Source organism: Thunnus maccoyii, chromosome 2 (genome assembly GCF_910596095.1).
Source record: "Thunnus maccoyii chromosome 2, fThuMac1.1, whole genome shotgun sequence".
NCBI lineage: Eukaryota > Metazoa > Chordata > Actinopteri > Scombriformes > Scombridae > Thunnus > Thunnus maccoyii.
The window spans coordinates 25,609,328-25,621,820 of NC_056534.1; the positions used below are offsets into that span (position 1 = coordinate 25,609,328).

The 12,493-nt window shown below is 38.9% G+C and overlaps 1 protein-coding gene across 5 annotated transcripts; it reads left to right on the plus strand.

Moving 5' to 3' along the window:
• The first annotated feature begins 223 nt into the window (after nt 1-223).
• Nucleotides 224-11,245, plus strand: LOC121885300. Of its 5 annotated transcripts, none has more exons than XM_042394648.1 (12): nt 224-512; nt 618-693; nt 2,186-2,530; nt 2,881-2,994; nt 3,199-3,313; nt 3,423-3,532; nt 3,619-3,755; nt 3,915-4,546; nt 4,715-5,506; nt 5,600-5,713; nt 5,806-5,906; nt 10,632-11,245. In XM_042394648.1, exons 1-12 carry the CDS (start codon nt 430-432, stop codon nt 10,938-10,940), a joined length of 2,928 nt encoding a protein of 975 aa, XP_042250582.1. In that variant the 5' UTR covers nt 224-429; the 3' UTR covers nt 10,941-11,245. The 5 variants fall into 5 exon arrangements, 4 of the variants coding, with proteins under 4 accessions (XP_042250582.1, XP_042250561.1, XP_042250572.1 ...); XR_006092524.1 differs by adding an exon at nt 7,620-7,790 and having other exon boundaries at nt 225-512; nt 3,915-5,506; nt 10,632-10,719; XM_042394627.1 differs by having other exon boundaries at nt 225-512; nt 3,915-5,506.
• Nucleotides 11,246-12,493: the final 1,248 nt, after the last annotated feature.

Here is a 12,493-nt window from a genome sequence, read left to right on the forward strand (position 1 = left end):
TGTATTTTTTTAACCACCGGCACTCCGCGAAGACCCGCCCTACTCTGCCTCTGATTGGCTAGCACTTGTTGCCTGCGTTGGTTAGATTGGTTAGGTTTAAGCATAAGGAGTGAGATTGGTTCGATTAGGGTGAGAATATCAAGGTTAGAGCCAATGAGAGGCAGAGTAGGGCGGGTCTTCACAGAATGCGGGTGGGGAAAAAAAACTCTTTAAGGGGAGGTGACGCATAGATGGTGACGTTTTTTATCCAAGACGGAAGAAGAAAGTAAACGATGGCGCTATAACGGAGCCATGTGAACCACATTTCATTGGCCGCAAGTTGAAGTGGATTATATTCTGTCACGTTTTATATCTCCTGACTCCTGGTTATGGTTGGCCTCCGAGTTTTTCCACAAGGAGCAATAAATAACTAATGAGAAACGAAATAAAATGGCTTTCGCAAACCTGTTTACGAGTCTGTCTGCTGTCAATGAAGGTGTCGACAGCCCTGGTCAACCAGCATTTACTCACAGGTATTTAACCACAGATAGACATGTATGTGTTTGACGGAACAATTCTGCTTAATGGCCTCCTTAACCTCTCTGTATACTCATCACTCGCTTATTTTTGTTTTATAGGAACGACAGTGAGAATGGTAAAAGAAATGGCAGAAAGAGGAAAATCCAGGGTGAGCAGCCTGGCCCTCATAACAAGGTATGTTAAACTTGAACCACAGTGTGCTCATACTTCCCCTAATTTCTGACATAATAATGTTAACATCACGTATTAAAATGTTTGTCTTGACATGTGAGACATGCATATCTGACACTGAGTGAAAATTATTTCCTGTCTGCATCTAAACATCACATTCAGAGTTCTATATGTATCCTGAATCATTTCAGATGCACTCAGTTGGCAGTTTATTTGATGCAGCCAGTTAAAAAATAACGTAGTCCAATTCAACAGCCCTGCAATTAGCCCTAAACTTCATTCACTTTTATTTGATAAATTGAGTGTTGTCAAACACACGCCTGCTAGACAGATCTGTTGGAAAATGAAACCATGCATGTTGAATTCCTGCACAATGTTAGCACAGAGTTTATTACAGAAACACTGTTTTGGTCATGGATGTTCATCAGGCATCAGATTCACAATATGAAACAACCACATCTTTATACTAGAGCCACAAGCTGCAACAATCAATCAAAAGGTGAGCCAAATACAACTACCTAAGGCATTTACAATGTTGATGATTGATAAAACATCTGTAAAATCAGGCAAATGATACAAGTCGATATCCATGATGACTGAAAAAACACTATTTTTTAAATATTTAAAATATTTTATTATAGGGCAGCCTCAGAGCCCTGACCCTAACATCTTATTCAATGCCAAATAAAAAGCCAATTCAAAACATGCCGTAAGAATCTCATTCAGACATGCTTAACATTAGTTTGTATTCTGAAAATATGCAGCAACTTCAAGTACGTTAGACCTAGACCTGTCCAGATATATCAATTAATTCAATTGGTGCATTGTTATCCTTAACACTTTCTCATCATTGATTTAGAAGAATTAACAAACTTAATTTCTACTGTTGGTCTATCCCAGGAGAGGCGTCTTGCTTAGACGATCTTAGATCTCAGAGATGAGCAAAACCAGCAACTTTGGTTGGAGTGTATAACAATACAAACCAGTTTTATTGAATTTTTACAATATTATGAGTATTACAGAACATTACAGTAAAATATAAAAATCAAAAATGCAAAAGGGGAAGGAAAAATACCCTGTCTATGAATAAAAAGAGTCAAAAAGGCAAAAAAGGTTTGTTTGCGTTGCACAACACAATTCTCAGAACTCTAACAATATAGAGCCAAATATAGAAAACCACAGCTTGCTTTTCAGGCCAAAACAGGTTTCCTGTTAGATCTGTGACAAAGGTCTTAGTTTGTATTTTGTTCAGCTGCAGTTCATTCACAAACCTTCCAAACAATGTTTCCATGTATAAATCAATTGCCAATTTAAACCAAACATTTTAGAGAATTATTTTAGAGGTAGGTTTGGGTGGAGTGTGTTTCTCGGGCATTTTAGGTGAAACCTTTAACAATATTTATGGATGTGCAAACCTTAAAAGGTTATGATAAACCTTTAAATACTGCCACCAGCTTTTCTCTGGTTTTAATTTCTATACATTTCCTTTCCACAGAAGCAATGTTACCAATTCCAGAAAACCAGGACTTATAACTACAAGGCCATAAACTACCAGAAGCAAAACACCGACAGTGAGCACGCTGGCTTCACCAAGGATGTTGTACATAACCACGGCAATAAAGCCAGCCACAATAACATGGGTCACAAAGGCCAGAACTACAAAAATAAACATAACCATAATATAAACAATCAACAACAGCAGAGAAATAAGACGGAGGAGCAGAGAAATCAGCATCAGCAGAAGGATCGACAGAGGCCTCCCAATAGAGGCGGAAACCATCAAACTAGACCTCCTTCAAGGAAAGGTGGAGGAGGCAGTAGAAATAAAAATAACAAGCAGGTAAGCAAAACACTTGGCTGTTCCATTTGAGATGAATATTATCCAGCCTGTTATCTGCTGCAGAAAGCAGGGCCAGAAATGGAAGTCGTGGTGTCCAGTCACACATCCGTCAAATTTAAATAATTTTTAAAAGCATGTGCAGTAATCAGAGCTAGCTCCCACCAGTGTCCAGAGAAGTTAAAAAGAAACATTAGTACTACAAATATTTATTAAAATATTATTTAGGGGCAGTTACCCCTAACAGAAGATCACACAAAAGATGCCAAAAAATGTGATGTGGGGCGGGGGGGGGCTTTCTTGAAAATGTTTTAGTTATTATTTTTTCTCATTATGCTCCTCTTTCCTCTCAGAACGTCCAGGTGAATCGCACCAGGTTCATGTCACAGGAGTTCAAGGACCAGAATGCTCTGATGGTGGATGGACGATTACTTTGTCGACATTTCCTTTGGGGAAGGTGCATCAAGGCAGGTTATGTTTTATTTAACTTAGTGAAAATTGATATGCACTAAAGTGAGAAAGTCAAACTAACTTTTGGGATAGAAAAACGTTTTTTCATTTAGACTTCAGGCTTTTATTGAGTGCTGTTATAACTGCAGTTTGTGATTTTAGGCTGTTTAAAAAATGTACTTGTTCTAATGTTGCTCTTTTTTTTCCCCCCATTGACGCAGGGTGATGACTGCCAACTGGAGCACATTCAGGGTTACAACAATCTCATCAAAGAAGTGTGCAAATTTTACGTCCAAGGCCTTTGCACAAAAGGGGAGAGCTGTCCATACATGCACAATATCCTTTTTGTTTAACAGCAACAATATGTACATCTTCCTGTCGTAAACCCATTACAGGCAACTAAACTGTAAATTAGAATTCCATTATTTCCTTTACTAAGCTCCACAGACCTTCCCCTGCAAGTTTTTCCATAGAAAAGGAAAGTGTTCTCAAGGGGCAGATTGCAGGTTTTCCCACGAACCACTTGATGATGTCACTAATCAGCTGTTGGATGAGGTGTGTATGTAAAAGTGCAGCCCTCTTTAAAACATTTTGCTGTAAATGCATTGCTGTATGCTGAAAATGACTTCTTCTCATTGCAGGCATTAAAACGGGAAAATGACCTCTATGAACTTGCAAAGAAAGCTGAACAAGAGTCCTCAGGACAGCCAGTGAACACAGAGGAGTCAGAAATTATAGAAGCAAATGAGACCCCTGATATACTAATACAGCCACTCAGGTACACACATACAATCATAAACCTGTCATTGTGATTCTGTCAATATGTCAATATTAGCTGGATCTATAAGTCTTGTATAGGATTTATTTTATAATTAATCATATGTACAAGTTCTGCTTGAGCCACAGTAACTAGCATGCTGATATTTTAATTTTTCAGGCCTAACTTTTACAACAGTGCAGAGTCAAATGCACAAAAGGAAGCCTTGTTGTGTCAGACTGAAGAACTGGCCGATGTTACAGAGGAAACTATCCCACCATATGCAACAGCTGCCCAATCTCACATCTCACCGTCAAATAACCGTAACCATGAGGAGCCAGTGTGCTATTCTGTTGAAGCAGTGCTCGGACCTCAACTGTCCAAACCGTTCTCTGGTCTCTTTACAACGCCTGGAAGTCAAGATTCTTCCCCCCTCTCTGTCCCACTGACTGATAGCACTTTAGGCTCTGCAAACCAAAGTGAAGTTCCTTACTCTGTCGATGCTGTTCTCAGGTCGTGCAAATCACTGGGCAGTTCTACTTTTGGTCACTCGCCTATCCCTCCTGCTGCTCCTACTGCACTAACTGTATCCTACACTCCGAAAACCCAGCAGCTCAGCTCAGCAAACTATAAGGATAAGGACTTGTATTTGGTAAACACCAAAAATGAACCGAACAAATTCCAGGAAAAAACATTCAAGAGCCTGTCATCTCCCCAAGTGCACAGCGGCCCGACTTCAAAGACCTGCCGTGATCATCATCTTACAAAAGGAAACGGGCAACTGCTTACGGACATTACATGCTCTGGAGACGGTAAAAGTGAAGTTATGCTTAAGCCCAGCAGGAAAGTGTTGCACAGCCTTTTTTCAAGGCCCCCCAGTCAGACATCTACTCCCAAACATCCTACGTACCTAGAACCACATCTCTCTGGTCTGACATCTGACTCAGAAGCCTCAATAAATTATTTTTGTCCCTCTTCAGGTTTCACAGACTTTGAAGGAAGAGATGCTGTTTCTGCTGACCCTGATGCTAGCTCCATTAAAACCAGTGATTCTGCTCATCATTTTGCAGTAAAAAACCAAACTGAGGTCCACCAGAACTCCAAAAACTCACAATCTGACCTCAAACTTGTTGCAGGGCAACATTATTCTAGTGAAACTACAGCAGAGTGCAGCAGTAAAACAACTCATTGTGGTGATTTGGCAGTTGGATGTAGTAAAACCCTGAAGAGACCCTTTCATAGCCTTTTTGCAAGTCCTATTACTGACTCCCTAAAGCCACTACCAGATTCTGCTCGTCCTCAAGGCTTTATTCAATCTTCCTGTCCCACTCCACAGTCTGCAGATTGCGGAAGTAAAGATATTCATGTTAAAACTGTGGTTAAACCTGACAAGTTGAACTCTGCCAAGTCCTTCCTAAGCCTTTTTGCAAGTCCTCTTAGCGAGAGGACTGCTCCCCCCCCAGGCATGTTGTCTCAACCAGATTATTCAAGAACATCCTCCAAGTCTGAGTCAAGCCAGCCAGTTGATGCTGTATCTCATTTATCAGAGTCCAAACAAAAAGCTTCTAAGTTAGAGACACCTCTCCCATGCCTTGTTAGACCTGATGACAAAGAAATCTCTCATGCATCGAAATCCCCTAATTTCTCTCTAAGTCCTGAAAAGGTAAATGACGAAAGTTCAACTGAGCATGTAAATACAAAGCAGCAGGTGAACCTCACTGATTCTCTCAGCCCAGCCCATCAGCAGCTGCCCAACATCTCATCCCATAAAGGTAAGAGGATGAAATGCACTGATCGTGAATACCAGCGTGAAATGCTGGTAAGTATCACTGAAATCTGTTGGTTTTTTTTTCATCATGTTGTAGGTTCTTCAGTAGCAGCCACTTCCAATTCAGTTCTGAAAACCCTCTTCTTGTGCCTGAGCCCGTATCAACAGGATGGAGAACAACAGGACAATATTCAGATCAGTGTCACTTCAGGTATCCAGTTAAAGAGATTTATATTAGTATCTATGTATAAAATGTTCACTAGTTTTGTTTTTTGCTGGTGTAATTGAACAATAATCTGTCAATTTCAGAAAGTGAAAAGAAAGATGAAAGCAGCAGAGGGTGCGTCTTTGTGGAGCAACAGCAGAGGAGTAAAATTAAGGGAAGAAGAAGGAAGAATCTCAAGGTAGGCTTGTGTGTGTCGGTATGTTAATTTAAAGGATAAGGCTGGTATTATTCTATATTTTTCTTATGGTCAACAAATCCCATGAAAAGAATAAAACTGACTATGCAACTGAAATTAAATTGAAATTTGACACATTTGCAACTCAATGTGGTCTACAAAAAAGCCGGTGTGTTTTCCATTACACAGCAGGGCAAAGTAAAAGTAGTTTATCTGTTGGAGGTGTGCTGGTCGTCTGCAGCTCCTCATCAAACATCATCATCACTGTAGCTGTTTCTGCTTGTACTATTCCTTCCCGCATTATTTCTAACTGATCTGCTGAACAAAGAGCTCCAAATATCTCCATATCTTGTTGTGTCAACCGTTTTTTTGCACTGCTAACAAAGCTCTGCTAATTTGGTGATGACCATGTTTCATTCCCTGTAAATTCTTCACAATAAAAGTCTCCTGTTATTTAGTAATTTAAAAGCTTTTAATATGAAGCAGTAAAGCAGAAAATGTTGTGTTTGCATCAGCAGTAACTTAACACAACTCTGAATAGGCTGACCCTCGGCAGGCTTCTGGAAAGCTGGCCAATCAGAACAGAGTGGATTCATCAGGAGGGGGGTCTTAAAGAAACAGGAGCTCAGACTGCCTGTTAAGAGACAGGCTGAACTGAAGAGCTGCATAAATGCCCAGTATGAGACAAACAAGGAGTTTTTTGAATTGTGATTCATGCAAAGCCACTCTAATGGAGTCCCAGAATATAAAAATATGGAGCTGGAAATGAGTGTAATAGGTCCTCTTTAAGACTATTTGGGAATATCAGTCAGCTTCTATTAAAGGAGGCATAATCATACATGAGTAGTCCTTGATATGCTTGATTACAGTTCATTTGTAAATAATGATGGTATAGACTATGCTAGAAAAGTTATCAGAAGTGGCAATATTGTAAGTGGCAGATAAAAGGTTAAGACTGTTGAATGACCAGTTAAGACCATGATTGGCACTAAAGTGAGCCAATTAAGTGGCCTACTCTAGTGCAAAGTAACCAACCATTGAGACTCCCAGCAGCCCCTGCCAGTTTGTCGAGGGCCTGGTACACAGCAGACCACCATTGTTCTGTTGCCACTGTCGCTCTTGCTGCGCTAATATTAGCAGCTCTGTTTTAAACTCTTTGTTGGCTGAGCAGAAAAGTCCACTAGCCGCTAGGCTAATTTATACAATGTAAAATGCCATAGACTTGTGCTAAAATATTAGCATGTGGTATGTGGAGGAAAACATGGTCAGCAAACCACAGTTCTTTTGTCTGTGAACCATGTGAGTTTTGTGAACGATGAATGTTACTGCTGTTAAGCCATGGGTTGTGTAGATTTTTGGTGTAATTTTAAAGCACACTCTGCTGCACAGCTTATTTGTGCATTCTGTGTTTTCTATGAAGCTTCAGTGGTTCAAAGTGTATGAAGTTATTATGTGCCTTATGTAATAAGATTTTGATGGTGGTAATTCTAAGTTTATTCAAAGGTTATTTTTGGTTGTGGAGTATTTGAAGTAATGTTACACTGAATTTGAGCTTTGGAAAATATATTTGTTGTATAACAGAGCCAATTGAAAATATGATTTGCAATTATATGTTGTATTAGTACTTGATATTTCATGCTAAGAGTTAGAAGTTAGATATAATCAATACTGATAAGTGTGTGAATGTAACTGTATGGGTATGTAACGTGTCTATAGGTCAGGTTTTGGTAAATGGAGAGCTTTGTGACAAGTCCGATGCCAAGGAGAGCGTCCACTGAATAGAGATTCCGGTTAACTGGATGGTGAGCCTACCTACAGGTCTTGAAAGAGGGACTGCACAGATTGTTGCTGTCTGAAGATGGATGCCCTTCCTCGCTTCCTTGTGTGGTAGGACACAAACTGACTCAAATTTGGGCCCCAACGACTGATCTACTGACTGATCTACTAAATAAACTGAAAGACTGAATTCAGGGTCAAATTTTTTTTTTTTGTGCAGACTTTATTTTTCTAGTTTGTTATTTTGGGTGAACTGTGTTGAGGCCAGAGGCCTGTACTACGAACCAAGTTCAACATATCCAGGATATCTTTTCGTTATCTGGCTTTACTGAACCAAACATTGGCCGTCCAGATAACCAGTACTACGAAGTTGGTTATCAACCTGCTCAGTCAACTCAGGGTTTTCCATATCCAGCTACGAGCACATTCATGTGAAAGAGGTGGGGTTTTTAATTACGAGCGACATCGTCAGAAGTACTTCATGATATGAGATGAAACAGTGATACCAAGTACCTGTGGGAAACTTCTGTTTAAGAAACAGCAAAAAGTTATATTCAACGAAGTGCAATGTAAATGACAGCCTGTAATCATACAACAGAATAAGAAAATGTAGAAACACTAGCAATAATTTCCACATATTAAAAGTAGGCTACGGCTTAAAATACATGTAGGAATTATTATATATGACTTAAGTACAGAGAGATTTTTTTTGCTATTTAGTTGGATGATGAAGAAACCATTCTGAATATGTCACATAAAAAAGAAACTTAGAGTAATGCCAGACTGTGTCTGCTACCGAAGCAAAGAGTGTAAAAGTAGTTAATGACTGATGAGTCTATCTGACTGACATGTTGCATTTATAACAGTGTGTGGATTATTTTTCTAATAAAAGACAATATGTCGTTATTATTTCCAGTTATCATCACACAGTTGTCTCATGTTATTCTGAGCTGCAGTGATGGAATCAGAGTGTAAAATCATCCACACTGTCAGCTTCACTCCAGGGATTTAATCGGCTTTGCACAATTAAAATGCAGCTAAAATCATCATTTTGTGATTGGTGTCGTAAACGATCTCTCTGTTTGTCAGAAGCTCTGTTCTGAAACCAGAGTTTAAATAGAAAGTCCGGAACAATAAAATGTTTCCACTGACCTATTAAAATATATATTGCTCCTTTTACTTGTCACTTCATTGTAAACTCAGGACTTCTGTCCATGTCGAGATCTTGTAGGAATGATGACTCTTTTTCTCCCAGTGATCTGATTGGTCAGTGGTTGAGTGTTGACAGATTGTGATCCGATCCTCTGCACCGGAGCAGGTTAGCTGTTCAGCATAAATTACCATGGTGTACCCTGGTAAGAAGTGAGCCACTGTTGTAGGACTGAAAACCCAGATTAAACCTGAAGTTACCTCACTAACCTCAAATCCTGCTGTGTAGTACAGGCCTCTGGTGGCAAATATCTGAAATGCTGTTATTGTTTATCAATACGTGCGTGTGCACACGGAGGCAGGCATACCCACACTTTCTTAAATTATGAAATAATACTGTATATAAGGTGTTCCACTGCAAATACAACCCAGCCTTAATCTAATGTCAACTTATAGCTAGCCTTACTAGCTAGGCCCCTTACATGCTTGCTTCTAACTTATTTGAAGAGTTGGGTCTCCGAGATTGACAGCGTTGTGCTAAGACCATAGATAGATGTATGCTAAATTTCCTTTTATTTATTTATTTTAATTTCAGAATGCCCTGATATTGTCTCAGTGACACATTGAGGTGGTCTGCTATCAGTCATGACAGTCTTTCATTTTGGTGCTTAAAAGTCAGATTGGTCTTTGTAAATGTATTCTTTATTATTAATTTTGACTAATTATTCACACAATTGAAATGACAACGCCTCAATTTTTCTCTGAAATACAGTTTGCAGGAGGTAGTTATTTTTTTATCATTTTTTTATTTATTATTTAATATTTTTTGCATTTTGTTTTATTTAGTTATTTGAGTATTTTTATTTGTTTGAGTTATTCGTTCATTATTAACAGACTGAATGAATGTGAAATTATGTTCATCAGAACATTGCTTTTATTTTTAAATCAGTGCCACAAACTGCAGTTCTTTAAATGGCCACTTGAGGCTGGCTCCAAAAGCGAGTCAATCCCCATAGAGACCCATATTAAAACGCCCAACTTTACAGCAGAAATAAACATATTTGCAGCTTAGTAAACTGCCAAACTGCAGGCATACGTTGCTTTTTCACAGCCCTGACTGCAAATACACCGTGCTAACCAAGTTTCGAAATGGGGGGCTAACTGTATCAGAGTTTAACTTGAATGCATCAGATTTAGAGAAAATTGCAGGTGTTCATGATACCAACCATTCGAGAACTCCAGATTGATTCTATTCAGGAATACAGCTAACCGTCTTCTCTGCACAACAATCTTTCCTCCCGCGTATGATCTTGTTTTAATTCAGAGTGTACACGGAGAGGAGGGGCTATTCACAAACAGTCCGTCGTCAATGTGTTTGTGAGAAAGAGAGCAGGGCAAGGAGGGGCTGAGCAAATCAATGCACTGCATGCAGCGCTACAATGAAATAAGTTTTTACCCATTTTAAATAGTAAAAAAAAAAAAGAAAATTATTGATTGATTTTGGTCTTCTGATTATGATTTGTTAACAATAAGGAAAATACAGAATCTCGCCAGCTTTATTATTTAAAAACATGCATTGGGTGCTTTTGGGATTGTTTTTTAGAATTTCCATTGACCAGATGAGCTTATAAAGCACCACCTCTGTACCAAAGCAGACACGATTAAATTAGTAGATCTGAAATGATAGAAAATTAATTGACAGATGTTTTATATTTGACCCTTTTCTAGATAATGTGCAGTCCCACGGTAACTTTGTACCTCTTTCTCCTGTCTTTGTATTATTTTCTGTATTCTGCTCTTCAGACTCAGGATTCCCACAAAAAGTCCACTGAGAAAACGGTTGCACACCGGACAGAGCACCAGTCCTCTCGTGAGACGCCTCAAATCTCTTTGAAGGCAACAGATCCAGATGTGGCTGAACATCAGTTGAGAATATCTGACTCACACAACTTTCCATTCAAAGCAGTGCTGCCAATGACGCAGCCTCACCCCCGACAGACTCTGAAGCAAACCTCAGAGGAAAGAACGTGGGTAAAGGGGAACATGGCGGTCACACCACTCAAAGACCTTTTCAAGACTTTAGACCCCGCTGTTTCCCACTTCAGACATTAACTTCAGGATTACTCTTGGATTTGATCACACTAATAATCTTTTTTTTTTTTTGTACCAGTGTTTGAACTGTGAAAATGAAAGTAAAGTGATTCAAAGCTCAAGGTGCTGATCTTTATAACCTTCGTGTTCACTCGTTTAGTGTGAATTCAGAGCCTTTTCTCGAGATATCAGCTCATTGACATACCTGTGCCAAAAACTTGTCATTGCATTAAACATGTTCTGGGTGTTTGTACATGTGTTGCCAGTTTGATCCAAATCTAGGTTTTGAAAATTAATATAAAAACTCTAATAAACTGTGAATTTGAGTTTGTGCTTTTGTTTTCTGCAGTATTTTCTCTTGACTTGGGCTCAGTCATGTTAACTATCTTATGAAAGACACACAGACACATTTAAATATTGTTTTATATTGAAAACCCACAGGAGCCTTTGTATTTTTTATATTTTTGTGAACATTGTTGTTCACAAAAATAACATTTGTTCTTTGGTATTTAAAATGTCCTGACACACTGATCAGTGTATTCTTGATATTAGGAGTAAAGTATTCTACAGTGGTACTGCACAAATAAACATAAAAACAATTTTAAAAATGTCTTAATTTTGCCGTTATACAAATTGATGGCAAATTCTCATACTTTTTTTCTACTTCTATTTTTCAATGTGTGTAAAAATGAGGATGTTAGTTTTATATAACAATTTAGATATTAAGATATTATCTTACACAAAAATATATCAAGCACAAATATAAACAAGTCATGTATCTGGGTTTAAACAAGGAAGTGCGTCAGTTTGTTAAAGATCCATCCCATACATCCATATTTTTTACAGTCTGTGGTTTTAATACTGTTGTTCATCTCCTGCCGGCTGCTGACAGTGCTGTCAGCCAGAGAGTTGATCACACAGGACGGTAGAGACACTATGTGTCTGTTTAAACAGGAGTGTAGCCAACTTCACTGCATTTAACACCGGAGCTGAGAGCGTCAGAGCTCAGAGCAGGAAACGCAGTCACTCTGCATTGCTGGTGTCCTCCGCTTCCATCATCTCGCGCCGATTAATTTTGAAATGGCAATAGCCAATGGGGAAACTCCAACACTCAGCTGGCTGACCAATGGTGTAATGTCATCACTCACTCACGGACAACCATGGTTATAGGGCAGGTCCGTGGCCGTCAATCACTTTGCTAGATGTTGAGTATGTAAATACTGGTTGCGTTAGGTGCTATTACTTTTCCACACAGCTCCATGGTCTAATCTTTAGGTTTAGTGACACTGATACAAACATCACTGAAAGTACAAACAGTATTAAATACCATGACAGTATTATTTAAAGAGTTACCGCACACTAAAAGGTGCTTTTGGAGTTGTAAACTAAATTAGATGACTGTACTATGATGAAACACATCAATGCTGGTTTTAATATTGACATTGACCCAAAAATTTATAAAAATTGGCATTTCATGGGTTGAAAATGGCTCAAACTGTCATCTGCTGTTTAAAATCAACCTTGAAAAGGCGGGGCCAATGCTGACGTAGAGTCAACAATGTGGTAGTTCTCTA